Genomic DNA, 17343 nt, shown 5'->3' with positions numbered 1-17343 from the left:
GTCCCCGGTCCTTCGTAGCAGTCAGCGCCCTGGCCGGTGTTACTTTGACACGTGACTCTATGACATAGAGTCTATGTGCATCCACACGCTTCCCTTCCCTTTCCCCTTCCCCTTGAACACCAGCCGCCCGAGGCGAACCGGGGGTGCCTGTCCCACGGCCCTCGCAGCGGTTGGCGGTGGGGACGGGCCCTGGCGCTCACCTGCCCGCAGCGAGCACCTGCGCCTTGCCCAGCCCTTTGCAGCGCCGCCCGCTCCCTTCCTGGTCGCGGGTGGGGGACTGAGGGGTGTCCCGCTCATACCTCACGTCCCTCTTTCTGGCTCTCAGACATGGCTCCTTACTACGAAGCCTTGTGCAAATCCCTGGACTGGCAGGTGGACGTGGACCTGCTCAGTAAGATGAAGAAGGCGAACGAAGACGAGCTGAAGCGCTTGGACGAGGAGCTGGAAGACGCCGAGAAGAACCTGGGGGAGAGCGAGATCCGCGACGCCATGATGACCAAGGCCGAGTACCTGTGCCGCATCGGGGACAAGGTGAGTGCAGGGGCTGCCCCTCGCTGTGGGGTCCGGAGCGGGCACTGTGTGGGTTCAGAGTGCCTTGTTTTGAAGTCAGCTTCCTCTTTAAAAGTTAGGAAGGTAACTACGTGCTTCCCTGCACGAGTGAACCAGGACAAAGGAGGAAAGAAAGCCAGTAGTCTTCTTGCCGCACCCCATCACCTGCCCACAACCCGCAGCAGGTGTGTGCGCTGCCCCGCTCTCTCCATACCCAGAGAAACGAGGGAACAGCAGAGACTTTTGTTTGTTTCACCGCTTTTTTAAAAACTTTTTATTGATTAAGGTATTCCAAATGTGTTTTTATCCCTCCCATTGTGTTGTTCATTATATTCCACAAATGAGTGAGATCGTGTGATATTTATCTTTCTCTGACTGGCTTATTTCACTTAGCATAATGCTCTCCAGCTCCATCACTGCTTTTACGAAATTTGGGATCATTCTCAGTAGTTCACTTTTCTTACGTATCTTGGTTGGGAAGTATTGGTTCTGGAAAGACATTTTAAAAATAATTATTTAAATGAGTAGTTTCCTTACAAGAAACTAAAACAGTTAATGTTAAAACTCTAGTTCGTTCTTCTTTGTTCTGTACCTCCTCAAATATAACCTTTTTAGTTCTTTTTATTGTTCATTTAAATGCATATATATATATGTATATATATATATATACACACACAAACATATATATATGTATATATGTATATATATAGAGAGAGGGGGGGAGGGAGATAGATAGATAGATAGATAGATAATTAGGTAGTATTGTGTTTAAATCTTAAAAAAAATAAGTGGTGTATTTTTATTGTCCTGCTTACTTTTTTTTTCAATCAGCATTATTTCTGAGTGATTTCCCATTTTCATGGACATAAATCTTGCTCATTCTGGCAAACTGCTAGCTAGCAGTTCATTGTGGGGCTCTGCCACAGTTTGCTTAGCTGTTCAGCTATTGATGGGCATGGATGTTGTTTTCAGCTGATTCTGCTATTGCAAGCTGCTGCTGTAAAAACATGCCTGTGTATGTCTGCTATTGTTTCTGTAGGGCATGTTCTGTGCAATGAAATTGCTGGGACAAGGAACAGTTTTTATCTTAATATGTGTGGCCATTTTTTCCACTAAGCAGACCTCCTAATTTATACTCCACTGTCAGTGAGTGAGAGAGATACCCAGCTGTATTGGATCTTTAAATTTTAAAAAAGTTTAGTAGTTGTGTAATGGTGGCTAAGAGCAGCGGTCGCCAACTGGTGGTCCATGAGGTCCGAAAGGTTGGCGACCGCTGGTTAAGAGGATGGGGTTTGCCCTTACTTGTAAGCACTGCACCCTGAAGTATTTAGATGACAGATGACATGGTGTTAATATAAAAAATATACATATTGTGGGCTCTTGGATAAGAGAGGTTGTTTCTTTTTCAGCAGTTATGATTTACTGGACCCTCAGTTCCCTCATCTGTTAAAAAAGGATAACGATAGTTTCTGCTTATTCAGATTAAAGATAAAGAGCTTAGATTAGTACCTGGCACAAAGTGCTTACATGTTAAAATAAATTTAAAACAAGTTTTCCTCTTCTGATTATAAAGTTACGATTTGTTCATGGGAAAAATTTGGAAAATGCAAAACATTTAAAAAAGAGCTAATGGGTTGTGTGGTTTTCTAGGTTGTGTCTGTGGTTTGGTTTTAAAAAAGGTATTCATTATTACATGTGAATATTTTTGTTGGTTTATTTGTAAAGCCAGGTATATTTTTTAAAGATCATGCCTATGGTAGTCATGGAACATTGAAATAAAGTTGATGAATAAAAAGGCACACTTCAGAAGTTCAAGAGTAGAGAGAACAGAATAGTTCTTTTTGGTTTGGGTTGTTTCTAATGTAGGAGGAAAGGGAAACAGGTATTAAACTTTTCAGGTGAAGGTTTCTGTCGGTCGAAGTAGTTTAACACTGACTTCTTTCTTCCTGATTTAAAGCACTTTTCTTTCAGTGGCTTCTGGGGATGTGTTTAGTCTGTGGGTTAGAGACAGTTCATCAGGGCCAGGGGCAGGGCCAGGGCAGAGATGGATGGGATCACCCAGTTGGTCGCCCTCTAGGATCAGAGTCAGCCGTAGCAGTAAGAGTTTCCGAAGGCTTGGTTATCTTTGATCTGTCATCGGGATGCAGCCCCCCAAGGATACTTGTTTTGGACAGTTCTCTAGCGTCTGTAGAGTGCCCAGTGTCCTCTGAGTTCTCATTTGCACCACTTCAGCCTGTTCCCGAAAGACTTCTTCCCTACCTGGTGGTCCTCCAAAAACATGGTCAAGTCATGCACCCGGTGCTCCTGTGGTGCTTGTGCGTCTGGGTCGCTTCCAGGGTGGCTCCTTGATGGCCTGTCCCATGGCGTGGCCATTTTGACACGCAGCGAGCGTCAGGCCCTGCAGTCACCAGCCCAGCCCGAGAGCGCACTGCGTCTCAGTGAGCGAGGCTGCGACATTGCCCCATGTGTCCAGGGTCTGAATGAGAAACTTCATGCTTTTGAGTCAGGTCTTGGGGAATTTCAATGAGAACATGCTTGAATCAATCAATATCAGGCAGGTTGTAAATTTGTGATGTTCTAATGTATGTTTCAAGTAGCATTCTAAAAAGAACAGCTTTCTGTTCGTTGTTGTTTTTTTGAGAGAAAGGGAGAGAAAGAAAGAAACATTGATTTTTGTTGTTCTACTTATTTCTGCATTCGTTGGTTGATTGATGTATGTGCCAGCCTGTTCCCGAAAGACTTCTTCCCTACCAAATGCTCCTCCAAAAACATGGTCAAGTCATGCTCCTGTGGTGCTTGTGCGTCTGGGTCGCTTCCAGGGTGGCTCCTTGATGGCCTGTCCCATGGCGTGGCCATTTTGACACGCAGCGAGCGTCAGGCCCTGCAGTCACCAGCCCAGCCCGAGAGCGCACTGCGTCTCAGTGAGCGAGGCTGCGACATTGCCCCATGTGTCCAGGGTCTGAATGAGAAACTTCATGCTTTTGAGTCAGGTCTTGGGGAATTTCAATGAGAACATGCTTGAATCAATCAACATCAGGCAGGTTGTAAATTTGTGATGTTCTAATGTATGTTTCAAGTAGCATTCTAAAAAGAACAGCTTTCTGTTCGTTGTTGTTTTTTTTGAGAGAAAGGGAGAGAAAGAAAGAAACATTGATTTTTGTTGTTCTACTTATTTCTGCCTTCGTTGGTTGATTGATGTATGTGCCCCGGCTGGGGATCGAACCCACAGCCTTGGCGTATCGGTTCGATGCTCAAACCAACTGAGCTACCCTTCCAAGGCCCCTCCTGTTTACTCTGTTGTTTTGTGGTGTTTTATTTACAATTACTAAATCATGGACTTACTGTATTTTTGTTATTGACTCTGTTACCACTGATTATAGTTATTATTCTTTATGGTGCTCAATTTGTTTCAGATTTGTTCGTGGGAGTTCCTTCAAGAAGGCTTCTGTGTCCTTTTGACAAGATCTCATTAGTCATACAGCAAGATGCAACAGGCTCACCTGTTATTTTTTCTTTCCAAATGGGGAATCATCTATTTTTCCTAGGATCCCTGATTTCTTTTAGTGAGGGATAGTCTTTAGAAACCAAAATCTAAGTGCTGGATGTACCCCTTACTTTTCTGCCAGTCCTTTTTCTGAATTTATGAGGTATATCTAATAACTACATAAAACAAAGTCAGATGTATAATAAAAGTACCAACTATGAACACATGATTTTGTCCAGGTTCATATTTTAAAGTAATGGAAGTATTTTATTACATAATGCATATTGTCTTCTAGATATCCTTGGCCATACCTGGTGTGTTTTTTTGTACTTGATGCAAGTAGAGAGAATAGTTTAATGCGCCCCGGCTCGATTATCACCCAGCTTCAACAATTACCAATTCGTGGCCATCTTGTTTCATCTCTACTCCTACTTATACCCCCCAACACCCCACCCCCATCCATTGTTAAGAAAATCCCAGATAGCGGATAGCTTTTGAAACTTCTAATCTTTTCTCACCTGTTGCCTTGATTTTCTTGACAGGAGGGTGCTCTGACAGCTTTTCGAAAGACATATGACAAAACTGTGGCACTAGGTCACCGACTGGATATTGTGTTCTATCTCCTCAGGATTGGCTTGTTTTATATGGACAATGATCTTATCACTCGAAATACAGAAAAGGCCAAAAGGTACTTGTTAGCAGTGGGGTTATATTCTCTCTAAATTATGCTATAGCAAGAGATTAATGTAAGAAATTTGCCTGTTTTCTTTTTACTACAATTACTAAATTTGGCCAAATAATTTATATATTTAGTAAAATATTTTTCTTAAACGTCCTTTTTTTTTGAGTTGTTAAAAGTTGTTTTCTCTTTGAAAATAACATCAAACTTGTAAAAAGTGGCATTGAATATTTCTAGGTTTGACCTTCCTGATTTTTATTTTATAGCTTAATAGAGGAAGGAGGAGACTGGGACAGGAGAAACCGCCTAAAAGTATATCAAGGTCTTTATTGTGTGGCTATTCGTGATTTCAAACAGGCAGCTGAACTCTTCCTTGACACTGTTTCAACATTTACATCCTATGAGCTCATGGATTATAAAACCTTTGTGACTTACACTGTGTATGTCAGCATGATTGCCTTAGAAAGACCAGACCTCAGGGAAAAGGTAATGCCTGAATCTTTAACATTCACATTTAAAGATGCTTTTCTAACTTAAATACAAAAAAATCATTAAGGCATACTTTTTTTTTTTTTAATTCCTAGGTTATTAAAGGAGCAGAGATTCTTGAAGTGCTGCATAGCCTTCCAGCCGTTCGGCAATATCTGTTTTCACTCTATGAATGCCGCTACTCAGTTTTCTTCCAGTCCTTAGGTAAGGATAGAGTTGCTCATCTTGATTATCTGTCTTCATCTTAATCCTGATTCTGTTGTGAGAGAACCTAGGTGACTTTCCACATATATGAGAAAATAGCTGTAGGTCTTCGATCAGTGTGGCTAATCCTTTGCCCAGGAGATCCTAAAACTTGAAGAACTTGGCATTGATATACTTCTCTTGCTAATGCTGCAAATTTCAGAAAATATTTGGTTAAATGGTTAGATGGCATTCACAAAGTTGGGGTGGGAGGCGCTCTAAATGATGATCATTCTATTTCGGAGTGGGTTTTGGTCCAGTGTTTATGGAGTGCTTTATCGATGTGTAAGTGTTAGGCAGCTTTATGAGAATTCAGACTCTACCTCATGTGATGGGAACCGGGCCCTTCAGGCATGCTGAAGTACTTGCTTGGCCTTACCTTCTTGTGCGTACGCAGATGCGTTTGCCCACAAGGTTGTATTGCAGAATTGCTATTCTCCCTTTCTCATGCTTGTTGGTCTCCTGGTCATTACTCTGCTCAGCCAGAGCACATACCTTCTCTGCAGTCCTGGAGGCCTTACTTTATGCCCCTTCCTCTTACTGAGATATAAATTACAACCATAAAATTCACCATTTTAAAGTTTAACTCGGTGGTTTTAGTATGTGGACAAGGTTATGCAACAATTACTATCAATTCGAGAACATCTCTGTCACCCCAAAAGGAAACCTGTGTGCATTAGCAGTGACTTCCCATTCTTCCCCTTGGCCCCTGACAACCACTAACCTTTCTCTCTGGCTTTGCTTGTTCTGGACATTTCATGGCCTTTTGTGCCGGACTTTGTTCACATAGCACAGTGCTTTCGTGGGCCATCCGTGTTTCAGCATGTGTCAGGTCAGTGCTTCACTTAGTTTCCTGGCTGAATGATATCCCATTGAATCGATGTGCTGCAGTTTATTTATTCATTAGTTGATGGACATTTGGATTATCTCCAGTTTTTGACTATTAGAAATATGCTATAATGAGCATTTTTATACAAGTTTTAATGTGAATGTGTTTTCATTTCTCCTGGCAATGTACCTGGTAGTGGAATTACTGGGTTATGTGTTAACTCTTTGATTAATGTTTTGAGCAATTGCCAAACTTTTCCAAAGCAACCACACCATTTTACGTTCCCTCCATCAATGCGTGAGAATCCATATTTCCCAACATCTAACACTTATTATTGTAGCTTTTTAAAAATATATATATTTTTTTATTGATCTCAGAGAGGAAAGGCGGGGGGGGGGAAGAAACATCAATGATGAGAGAGAATCATTGATTGTCTGCCTTCTGCATACCCCCTAATGGGGATCAAGCCCACAGTCTGGACATGTTACCTTGACTGGAATCGAACCCAGGACCCTTCAGTCCACAGGCCCATGCTCCATTCACTGAGACGAAACAGCTAGGGCTGTAGCTTTTAATTATAGGCATCTTAGCAGGTGTGAAGTGATACCTTGTGATTTTTTATTTGCATTTTTCTGATGACATGATTTTGAGCATTTTCCCATGTGCTTGTTTGGCATATAACTCATTTTTAAAACAACATTGTTTTGTGATATTTTTCTTAGAGTTTGTTTCTTCTGCTAACTAGAGTTATTGGGAGCAGACTTTTATGTTTTTTTAAATAATATTTGTAGCCCTAACCGGTTTGGCTCAGTGGATAGAGCGTCAGCCTGCGGACTCAAGGGTCCCAGGTTCGATTCCGGTCAGGGGCATGTACCTTGGTTGCGGGCACATCCCCAGTGGGGAGTGTGCAAGAGGCAGCTGATTGATGTTTCTCTCTCATCGATGTTTCTAATTCTCTATCCCTCTGCCTTCCTCTCTGTAAAAAAAAAAAAAATCAATAAAATACATTTAAAAAAAATATATTTGTAGTGACCTCAGCACCAGCATAGCCAGGTATGTTATGAGTGCTCTGTGTAAATGTCTATTGTATTAATTAAATCAGTAATTTAAGGGAGCCCTGGCTGGCTAGCTCAGTTGGTTATAGTGTTGTCACGATACACCAAGGTTGTGGGATCAATCCCTGGTCAGGGCACATATAAGAGACAACCAATGAATGCATGGATAAGCGGAACAACAAATCAATGTTTCTCTCTCTCCCTCTCCTCCCGAGTAGTAGTAATAATAATAATAATAATTTAAAAGAAAGGGGGGGGATTGCTATCCTAGGGTAATGAAATTGATGGCTTTTGGAAATCTGTGAATGGGTAGGGTGTTAACCTCCCACTCTACCCATCACTATTAGCAACCTTTTATTTCAACACTTTCCCATGAAACTTTTTATCTTCCCAATTTTATACATCTCCCAGATATGTTAAATGAAGAAGACAGCATAGTTATTTTCTTTACATGACAGAGTCATCTATTGTATTATTCTGTTTTCATATAGTGAGACACTAGGGTTTCTCTGGCTTTGTAAGACTGTTTGCTTCTCCAGATATTCATAGACTGTGCTTTAAAATATCTCATGTGAAAAAAGAAATAGCATCCTTTTTAAGGTAATACCTGATTGTTTTTAGAAATTAAATATAAACTGCCTGCCCGGTATGCTCAGTGGTTGAGCATTGACCTATGAACTAGGAGGTCATGGTTCCATTCCTGGTCAGGGCACATGCCTAGGTTGCAGGCTTGATCCCTGGTAGGTGGCGTGCAGGAGGCAGCCAATCGATTATTCTCTCTCATCGATGTTTCTATCTCCCCCACCCCCTTCCCCTTCCCCTCTCCAATAAAAATATATTTAAAAACAAACAAAACTGAGAAAGTGCGAGGTATTGTATCCCATCCTATTCCCAAATCCATATACACATTTACACATAACATTCTCCCAGAGATAACCAATTTAAGATTTTGTTACATACCCTTCCACACCTTTTATTCATTTATGTGTACTTCAAAAAAAGAAAGCAGGTCTATGCACACATGTATACAAGAAGGCCCTCTCTAACCTATGACTGCTGGGGTCCTTTGCCCAGAGTCAGCTGCTATCAGCAGGTTTCGGGTGTTTCCATCAGGGGCAGTGGATTTAGAGATACTGGGAACACCTTTAAACATGTGGGTGTACTGTATATGCTGTTTTTCTAAGTAGTTTTTTTGTCTCTCCACAATATAATGTGTTTATCTTTTCATGTCACTCACAAATAGGTGGTCATTGAGTCAGTAAGTATTTTAAGTGGCTGGCATTTATCAGGCTCTGAGTGTGTGTAGTGGCAGGTAGTACAGGTGGTGCGCCTTGTAGCTTTCATTTGTTTTAAAGACCTAATACTTCATTGTATTAGATGTGGCACACTTCATCCCTTACTGATAAAAAGTTACGTGTCTAATTTTTCCCTGTTATAAGCAACCTTGTTTTGAACACTTGTTTACAATGCATCTTTTCCATATTCGCTTGTTATTTCCTTAGGAAAAAATTCAAGAAAATGAATTTTGCAAAGGGTAAATACATTTCATCTTGATTGTGGTAGAGTGTTAGGGAGGGAGAGAGGGATGGAGGAGAGAGAGAGAGATTAATGTGAGAGAGATACACAGACTACTTGCCTTCCACACGTTCCCTGACTGAGGCCAGGAATGGAACCTGCAACCCAGGTACATGCCCTTGGCCAGGAATCGAACCCACGATGCTCGTAACCACTGATCAACATTGGCCAGGGTTATGTATTTCTTTTATTAGTGAGAATGAACATCATCTCGTGTTTAGGACCATCAATCTCCATGTTGCTAATTGTGTTTTCTCTCTGCTTTGATCTTGACCATTTTTTCTTCTTGCCACAACCTTATGGCTCATCCTTTGTGAGACCTCTGTCACTGACTGTCCTAGACTTGGTCATTGCCCTTTTCTCTTTCTTCATTCTGTCATCATACACCTGGATGGTAGTGATTCCCAAGTTCCTGCCTCCAGCCTCCAACTTTCCATCGAGCACCAGACCAGTGCATAATCGTTTCCTTGATACCTTCACTCACTGTCTAATAGGTGCATCCACTTGAACACTGCCAAAACCCCCATCCCACTCCTGACCCCCCCCTAAAAACCACCTTCAAAAATAAAAGTCTGTTTCTTCTCCAGAGATTTTGATCTTGTTCAAGCTAGAAACACAAGTACTATATATTCTTGATTTTTTTCTTACATTCCATAGCCCTGTCACTGTCTCCCTGCTACCTTCTGAATCTGTCCTCCTGGGTACACTTGATACCTGAGCCTAGCCAGGCTCCTCCTGCCTTGGGACCTTCCTGTCATCGCATTGCTCTGTCTTCTGCTCTCGGCTTGGCCAGCTCCTCAGAAAGCTCTTCCCTGTCCACCCCAGTTCAGGGGAGGCCTCCTAGTCACACCCGTCATAACACTTTTTCTTAACAGCACTTGGTAGTCTCTGAGAGTTGTTATTTTTTCACCCCTCTCTGCTGTTTGAAAATGTAGTTTCTGTGGCAGCAGGGATCTTGTCTTTCGGTTTACTGTCATATCTTCACTATTTAGAGCAGTGATTGGTAGTACTCAGTAAAATAATCTGTACTTATGTGAATTGCTCATAAATGTCCTGTGTACCATTTACTACTCAGTTAATCTTTCTTAAATTTACTTATAATAGCTCTTTATAGATCAAGGCTATTAATTCTTATATTGTAAATGTGTCCTCTATCTATTTATCTGAAAGGGATAGTTAAAATTTGTCATCTTATTCATTACAGCTGTCGTGGAACAGGAAATGAAAAAGGACTGGCTTTTTGCTCCTCATTACCGGTACTATGTGAGAGAAATGAGAATTCATGCCTACAGCCAGCTGCTGGAATCATATAGGTCATTAACCCTCGGCTACATGGCAGAAGCCTTTGGTGTTGGCGTGGAATTCATTGATCAGTAAGTTTACATACATCATGCTAACTCAGTTTTTAAAGTTACCTTTTGATTTGTGAATTTGTACATTTTCTTCCTGTTTACAATGCTTCCCTCTATTAAGAAAAAATCTAAGAATTTTTCTTAAGATTATTATCAAAACAGTTATATTTGTCATCTCTGCCTTCATGACGAGCCCCTTCTATTAAGAGTTGTAGAGAGGTTAAGTGATTTTGCAAAAGGTGTTAACCCAGCTGTTACCCACCAAAGCAGTCTTCAGCTCGTTTCTGGACCACCCTGCCACGGCAGGAATGAAGCTAGATCACTGTCTTATAGTTCACGTTAGGTCGTATTTCAATGCCTTCCAGTTTTTAGGCTGCTGCTGCAATTCTGGTCAAATTGGCTGTTAAATATGGTGCCTGTAGCCCTTTAATGATTCCTCAAATACTTGCTACGCCATTACAATATGGTTCCCATTGTTTTAGATCCCATGGGCTTTTATTGTAGTTGTAGAGGAGAGGCAGCATGTAAGCAAATAAATATATGGGTCATTTAAGATAGAAATGAGTCTACGGAGATAATAAAATGGAATAGAAAGGTGTGTGTGGCTTCAGCATGGTGATGAGGAAAGGGGTGGCTGTTGGAGAGTTTGTGTAGGGCCCGTAGGCCATGGTATGGCGCTTGGGTTTGAGTCTCCGTGCTGTGGGGAGCCATTGGAGAATTTTAAGCATGGGAGTGATGTGATTCCGTGCTGTGTCTCACACAGACCAAGAGAATACCTCGTGGAGATGTTACGTGGCTTGGACGAGGGTAGTGGGAGTGTAATTGAGAAGTAGACGTTGAGAATGTGCTGTCTTTTAATGTTCGCAACGTAATTTTCAGTGGCCCACAATGAAAAACGTGGTGTTTATATAGTTAAGTGCAGGTGCAATTCACTTAAATAAGACCATTTTCTTTTTAGTGGTGTTTTTCCTGATATTTCAAAAAAAAAAAAAGCATGCAGAAGATTCTGAAGTATAGTAAATTCCCATATATCCTTAGTTGCCTAATATTTTGTTATATTTGCTTTATCACCTACCTGTTCATCCATCTTACTTTTTAACTACTTCATAGTAAGTTTCAGACTCCTGTTCATTTTATCCCTAAACTTCAGCATGTATATCAGCATTTGCTTATGGGCTTGCTTTGAGGTAATATGTGCATTCAGTGAAATGTACAGATCTTACCGTGTCACCCGCGCTCCCTTCCTTTAAAGAAAAAAGGCATTAGTAGTAATGTTTCTGTTTTTTAAAAAGTATCCTTACCAAGGAAGAAGGCTGGTATCCCTAGATTGGTTTTGTTGTTTCATTTCTGAATTAACTAGTCTGTGAGATTTGCCTGGTAACCATGAGAGTTAATTACTAGCATGGGGGATGGCCATTATTAATGGTTTTCGTGAATCAGTGGAAGGAGTGAGCAAATACCTGGAAGATGGGGTTGGCCTGCCTTCTCCTTCTGAGTCGGCCACTAAAGAGCGGTGTGGCCTTGGGCAGGTTCTGTCCCTCCTCAGTCTAACTATGGTGTGGTGGTGATAAAGCCGTCACTAATTGTGGGCAAAGTGAAGCTCAAATTCAGTGTAACATCTGAAGCAGGACAGTGCCATTTAGATACATCCCCTGCAGTATTCTTTAAGTCATTTAAATTACATGTTTATTCAAAGCACGTGGCACATTTCGAAGTAGGTGGTATTTGAATTGTTTGGTTTTTTCCTTTTCCAAAACCAGCTCTAGAGACAAAGGTTGTACCACCAACTCTAATTGTTGTTCTCTAGAAAAGCCATGTTTTACCTGCTTCAAGTCTGGGTTTTCATGTTTTTTTTCCCACCATAAAAAATTATTTTAGGTGAAATCCTTTATTTTTTAATGTGTTTATTGATTTTTAGAGAGAGGAAGGGAAATGAAGAGAGAAACACCCATCACCTGCCTCCTACCCACCCCCCTACTGGGGATCGAGCCAGCAACCTGGGCATGTGCCCTGACTGGGAATCCAAACTCTTGGTATATGGGTTGAGGGTCAATGTTGAACTGCTAAGTCATACTGGCCAGGCTAGGTGAAATCCTTTTTATTTTATATTTATTAATCCTCACCCAATGATACTTTTTCATTGATTTTTAGAGAGAGTGATAGGGATGGGGAAAGACAGAGAGAAACATCTATGTGAGAGAGACATCAATTGGTTGCCTCCTGCATGCACCCTGACCAGGGCCAGGGATCGAGCCTGCAACCAAGGTACATGCCCTTGACTGGGAATCGAACCTAGGATCCTTCAGTTCGAGAGTTGATGCTCTAGCCACTGAGCCAAATTGGCTAGGCCTTGTTGATAGGATTTAAAGCAGGGAATGGGACTTCAGTGCCAAGTTTGTTGTGCCCAGATTACTCTTGGCACAGAGTTTAGAATGAGCGTAACGGGTTGGTATTTGGTCCAGGTGCCTGAGAAATGGACACATCCACAGATGGCTTCTTGTGGGCATTCAGACTGGATGTCACTGCCTATTTAGGGTTTTAATAGGAAGTGATGGAATAGCACAAATAAATTAGGGATGTGTTTGAGAAACGAGTGGCCTAGTTGTACTTGATGGAGTGTGTGGTAGATGTACAGGAGTCCACTGAGCTAAGCCTAGAAGGATCTCTTTGGGTCTTCATCTCCCGCTGCCTGAGCTGGTCTGGTGACAACGGGATGGAAAAGAGCAGCGGAATTGTCAGCAGTCAGGCTCTAGAGCCGAACAGTAGATCTAAGCTCAGCAGAGGGCATTCTTGAGTCAGAGTTTGCTTGTAAGTCAAATCCAGTGTAGTCTGTATCTGGCTGCCTGGTATCTTGTTCCTAAATCAGAACGTCAAGATTTTTCTTGAGAGGTTTTCTTTCCTGTTCTATAGCTTTGGGTAGGACTACGAAAGCTGGCAATGATTGAACTTGATTGTGTAATTCTCTGTGTGTACTTCAGTCCCAGAATAAGAGTTGCAGCTGTTTTCCTGGAATATAAATATGAGTTTAGAAACAATGCTGATCTTGTTTAATTTTAATTATTTTTACATATAAAAGTACTTTTATTGATTTCAGAGAAGAAGGGAGAGGGAGAGAGAGAAACATCAGTGATAAGAGAACATCATTGATTGGCTGCCTCTTGCATGCCCCCTACTGAGGATCGAGCCTGCAACCTGGGCATGTGCCCTGACCTGGAATCAAACTGTGACCTCTGGGTTCAAAGGTCGATGCTCAACCACTGAACCCCGCCTGCCAGGCTGGACTGAGCTGTTTAACTAATAGATTTTACCTAAAGCCATTCAGTTAACAGAACTCAAAAACTAGCAACTGAATCAAATATATTTTGGTTGAATTGTAGAATAAAGCATGCTGTATAAATGTTACAGTTCTTGCTAGTATAGGATAACCTCTAGCTTAAAATCTTTAGTAGCATAACTTAATTCAAGGCATACTGCATCTTTCACCAGTGACTGACCAGTGGCAACTAGTTACGATACTGATCATTTCTTCTAAAGCACAAGTCAGAGCAGCACACCTTACACACTTCATCTAACTGTAATGCTTGCTTTTCGGTAAGTGTCAGGCATGGTGTTTACCCCTGACCTTCCTTAATGGTGCTTTAGACTTTGTCCTGCCCAATACAGTGGCATTTCACTGTAGGTTTAATTTGCAGTTTTAATGAGTGAAGTTGATTTTTTTATGTATGTCCTTTGCCCTATTTGTAGTATTTTTTACTTTATAATGCAAACATCTTTTATTCACATTGTCTTTTAGTTTTTGTCTTGGTCCTGATGGTATTTTCCTATGTAGAAATTCTCTTTACATAATCAAGTTTATCCATTTTTCTTATGTGGTTTCTTAGGTTCTCTCAACACCATTTATTGACTAAGCCAACCTTTCCCCACTAGTTTGCAATAGCACGTTTGTTAGAAATTGGATTCTGTTGGTGTTTATGTGCTTGGATCAAGTTGTTTTACTATCTGGGAGAATAATCTGGTACTTAATTTCTATTTGAAATCTGGTATTTTCTTGATTAGGAGGACTCATTGTATGAATCTCTAAGTTTAACACAAATAGATTTTTATTTTAAAGCAGTCATCTTTTCATTTATTCTCTTTAGCAGCATAATAGAGCTGTCTTCATATAGCTTTTATACATTACTTAGCATTTACATTTTTTCCTCTTTCATATAGTAGTAGGTAGATTGTCTTTAGAGAGTTTCACTACTGATGCTGGTTTTTAAGGTATATGTGTAACTATAACCATATTGTTTAAGTAGCTGTTTTAATTATGAGGTTTGGGTCATAAGTGGATATAGAGTCTCAAATACCTTTTTCACATTCACAACACATTAAACCCATCATCTTTGCATTCCTGGTCCTAATTTATTGTAGCATATTACTATTTTTTCTCCTTCATGCTCTCTAGGATTTTGAAAATCCTGAGAGTTACCTGCTCCTTAACAGTTAAGTTGAAGGAAACTGGGTAGTTTAATAAGTGCCCTCAGGCTCCCAATAAATCCCGTTTCCTGTTATTTTTCCTTCTGCTTTTTTCCCCACTCAGTGTCTATCTCTGAGGACCTCTGTAGCTCTAAAAACTTGCTGTGAATGGTTTCATTCTTTGCCACCTACACTCCATCTCAGTATGAACCTCTGGGGTCATGTTTATACTAGTAGGTGACTTACTTTTTGGGGATAGTCCTGTAATACACCAGAGATCTTCTCAGCCTCTAGATCAGTGGTTCTCAATCTTCTGGCCCTTTAAATACAGTTCCTCATGTTGTGACCCAACCATAAAATTATTTTCGTTGCTACTTCATAACTGTAATGTTGCTACTGTGATGAATTGTAATGTAAATATCTGATATGCAGGATGGTCTTGGGTGACCCCTGTGAAAGGGTCATTCGACTGCCAAAGGGGTCGTGACCCACAGGTTGAGAACCACTGCTCTAGACATTCAGTAGCTAAGGATGGAGGGAACTCAGTGTTACCTTGTAAGACAATTGAATCATGTATTTAGTGCACTTTATAGTTTCCTAAGATTCCTCATAAGGCAGATGCTAAAGGCTTTTTTTCTCTCATTAGGGAACTCTCCAGATTTATTGCTGCTGGGAGACTACACTGCAAAATAGATAAAGTGAACGAAATAGTGGAAACCAACAGGTACATTTCAGTTTGTGTAATACTCCCCATAATAAGGGACATTATTATATTTCATTTTTGTCCTTCACCATTTATCCCCCTATGCCTGCTTCCACCTCCCACCCCCGCAATCCCCACACTGTTGTCTGTGAGTTTTGTTTTTTTTCTCAATCCCTCCACCTGCTCTATGAGGCTGTCTCTGTTTCGCTTGTTAGTTCAGTTCGTTCATTAAATTCCACACATGAGTGAAATCATATTTGTCTTTCTCTGATTGGCTTATTTCACTTAGGGACATTCTTAAGTGCCTTCTTTTAAAAGTAGGTCAACTATTGTTCAGAGTAATGTGACTAGTAAATAATTCATTTTTTTTCTTGAATTTATTTATAGACCTGATAGCAAGAACTGGCAGTACCAAGAAACTATCAAGAAAGGAGATCTGCTACTAAACAGAGTTCAGAAACTTTCCAGAGTAATTAATATGTAAAACCATGTAAACAAAGGATTTCCTTTGGAGATACTGATGTGGAATTTTTATAGCGCACTTCACTATGTGCCCAATTCAGCTGTATAAAAGGAATACTGTGTTGTTTCTGTCGTTTACTTTTTTCTTAAACATCCCTACAGCAAGCATGGGGTCTGGTAATGTTAAACGTTATCTTTTTGTCATTTAAACCTCTCTGGTTTATGGTGTAATGGGTTACAGCCACAGGCTCTATGGTACCTGAGTTCAAATACTAACGGCCTCATTGGTAAAACAGGTAATTTACACAAGTCCATCATTTCTTACTTTTAAGCCTCCTGAATTTTAGAAAGAAGAGTACATGCTATATATTGCAGACCAAAACTAAGTGTCTCCCACTGGTGCACAAAAGACAGAAGGTACATATATCCTAAGCTTTCCATAGAAAATGTAGCCATAGAAGGTGGGAAGTTAGTCTGTAGGAGGCTGTCATAAGCCTGAATTCCAGAATGAGCCAAGGCCAACTTCAGTAAACAGGTAAAGAAAACTACATATTGGCAAAGGGATTCCCCCCCCCCAACAAACAGAACCATGGTAATAGCAGTGAGGAAAATGAGGTTGTCCCTTGTCTCTCCCCCTCTCCTAATTACAAAATAAACTCAGTGAGTCAGATGGGGATTAGTGCTGTGACTAAAATATGAAACCTGATAAAGGAGACAGTAAAATAGGGTATGAAGGGCTGCTATCTTCTAGGGGTGTCTCAGCAGGTCCCTGGTAAGGTTACATTTCAATAAAAAGGAGGGAGGGAGAGACCGTGCAGACATCTGGAGGTTTTAAGCAGAGTAATGGCCCAGTTTGACTTACCTTGTGCCACTCAGCTGGGGGGACGCCAGGTAATGGTGGCATGGACTGTAGAGTTGCTGGATCTGCTCTAAGATTGGAATGGGGGAGAGGATGAGAAAATGAGTGAAGGATGATCCCAGGGTTTTTGAATGGGAACCTGGACAAGAACAGTTTTGGTAGAGGTGAGTTTAGAGAATAATTGGAAAAGGAAGAGAAGTATAAGGCTTTTTTATTTAAGAGCATGTTTATATGCTGATGGGAATGATTCATTAAAATATTGGAGGGGAGAGAGAACCAAGATGGTAGCATAGGTAAATCCCTGTACTCACTGCCTCCCACAGCCACATCAAAATTACAACTAAAATACAGAACCACCATCATTTATAACTGCCTGGAAGCTGGCTGAATGGAAGGTCCTACAACTAGAGAAGAGAGAAGCACCTGAGACTGGCAGCACATCCATGGGTGTGGTTTTTGCTAATCGAGAGGGAGATACTCTCTGTGGAGGCCTCCCATGAGGAGCAAGGGCCCCAGACCCGGGAAGAGAAGTCCCTGTAACGATGGGCTGTAAAAACCAGTGGGGATTGGGGCTGAGTGACATGGAGGCTGCTGGAGACGTGTTCC

General features: G+C 41.1%; 1 protein-coding gene across 1 annotated transcript; it reads left to right on the top strand.

Moving 5' to 3' along the window:
* The first annotated feature begins 283 nt into the window (after positions 1 to 283).
* On the top strand, positions 284 to 16011 carry PSMD6 (proteasome 26S subunit, non-ATPase 6). Its single transcript, XM_015558241.1, has 7 exons — positions 284 to 531; positions 4576 to 4721; positions 4979 to 5198; positions 5297 to 5405; positions 10108 to 10276; positions 15360 to 15437; positions 15804 to 16011. Exons 1-7 carry the CDS (start codon positions 328 to 330, stop codon positions 15898 to 15900), a joined length of 1023 nt encoding a protein of 340 aa, XP_015413727.1. The 5' UTR covers positions 284 to 327; the 3' UTR covers positions 15901 to 16011.
* Positions 16012 to 17343: the final 1332 nt, after the last annotated feature.

The sequence above is a fragment of the Myotis davidii genome, unplaced genomic scaffold, assembly GCF_000327345.1.
Source record: "Myotis davidii unplaced genomic scaffold, ASM32734v1 scaffold189, whole genome shotgun sequence".
NCBI lineage: Eukaryota > Metazoa > Chordata > Mammalia > Chiroptera > Vespertilionidae > Myotis > Myotis davidii.
This window is presented reverse-complemented; position numbering and strand designations above follow the sequence as displayed.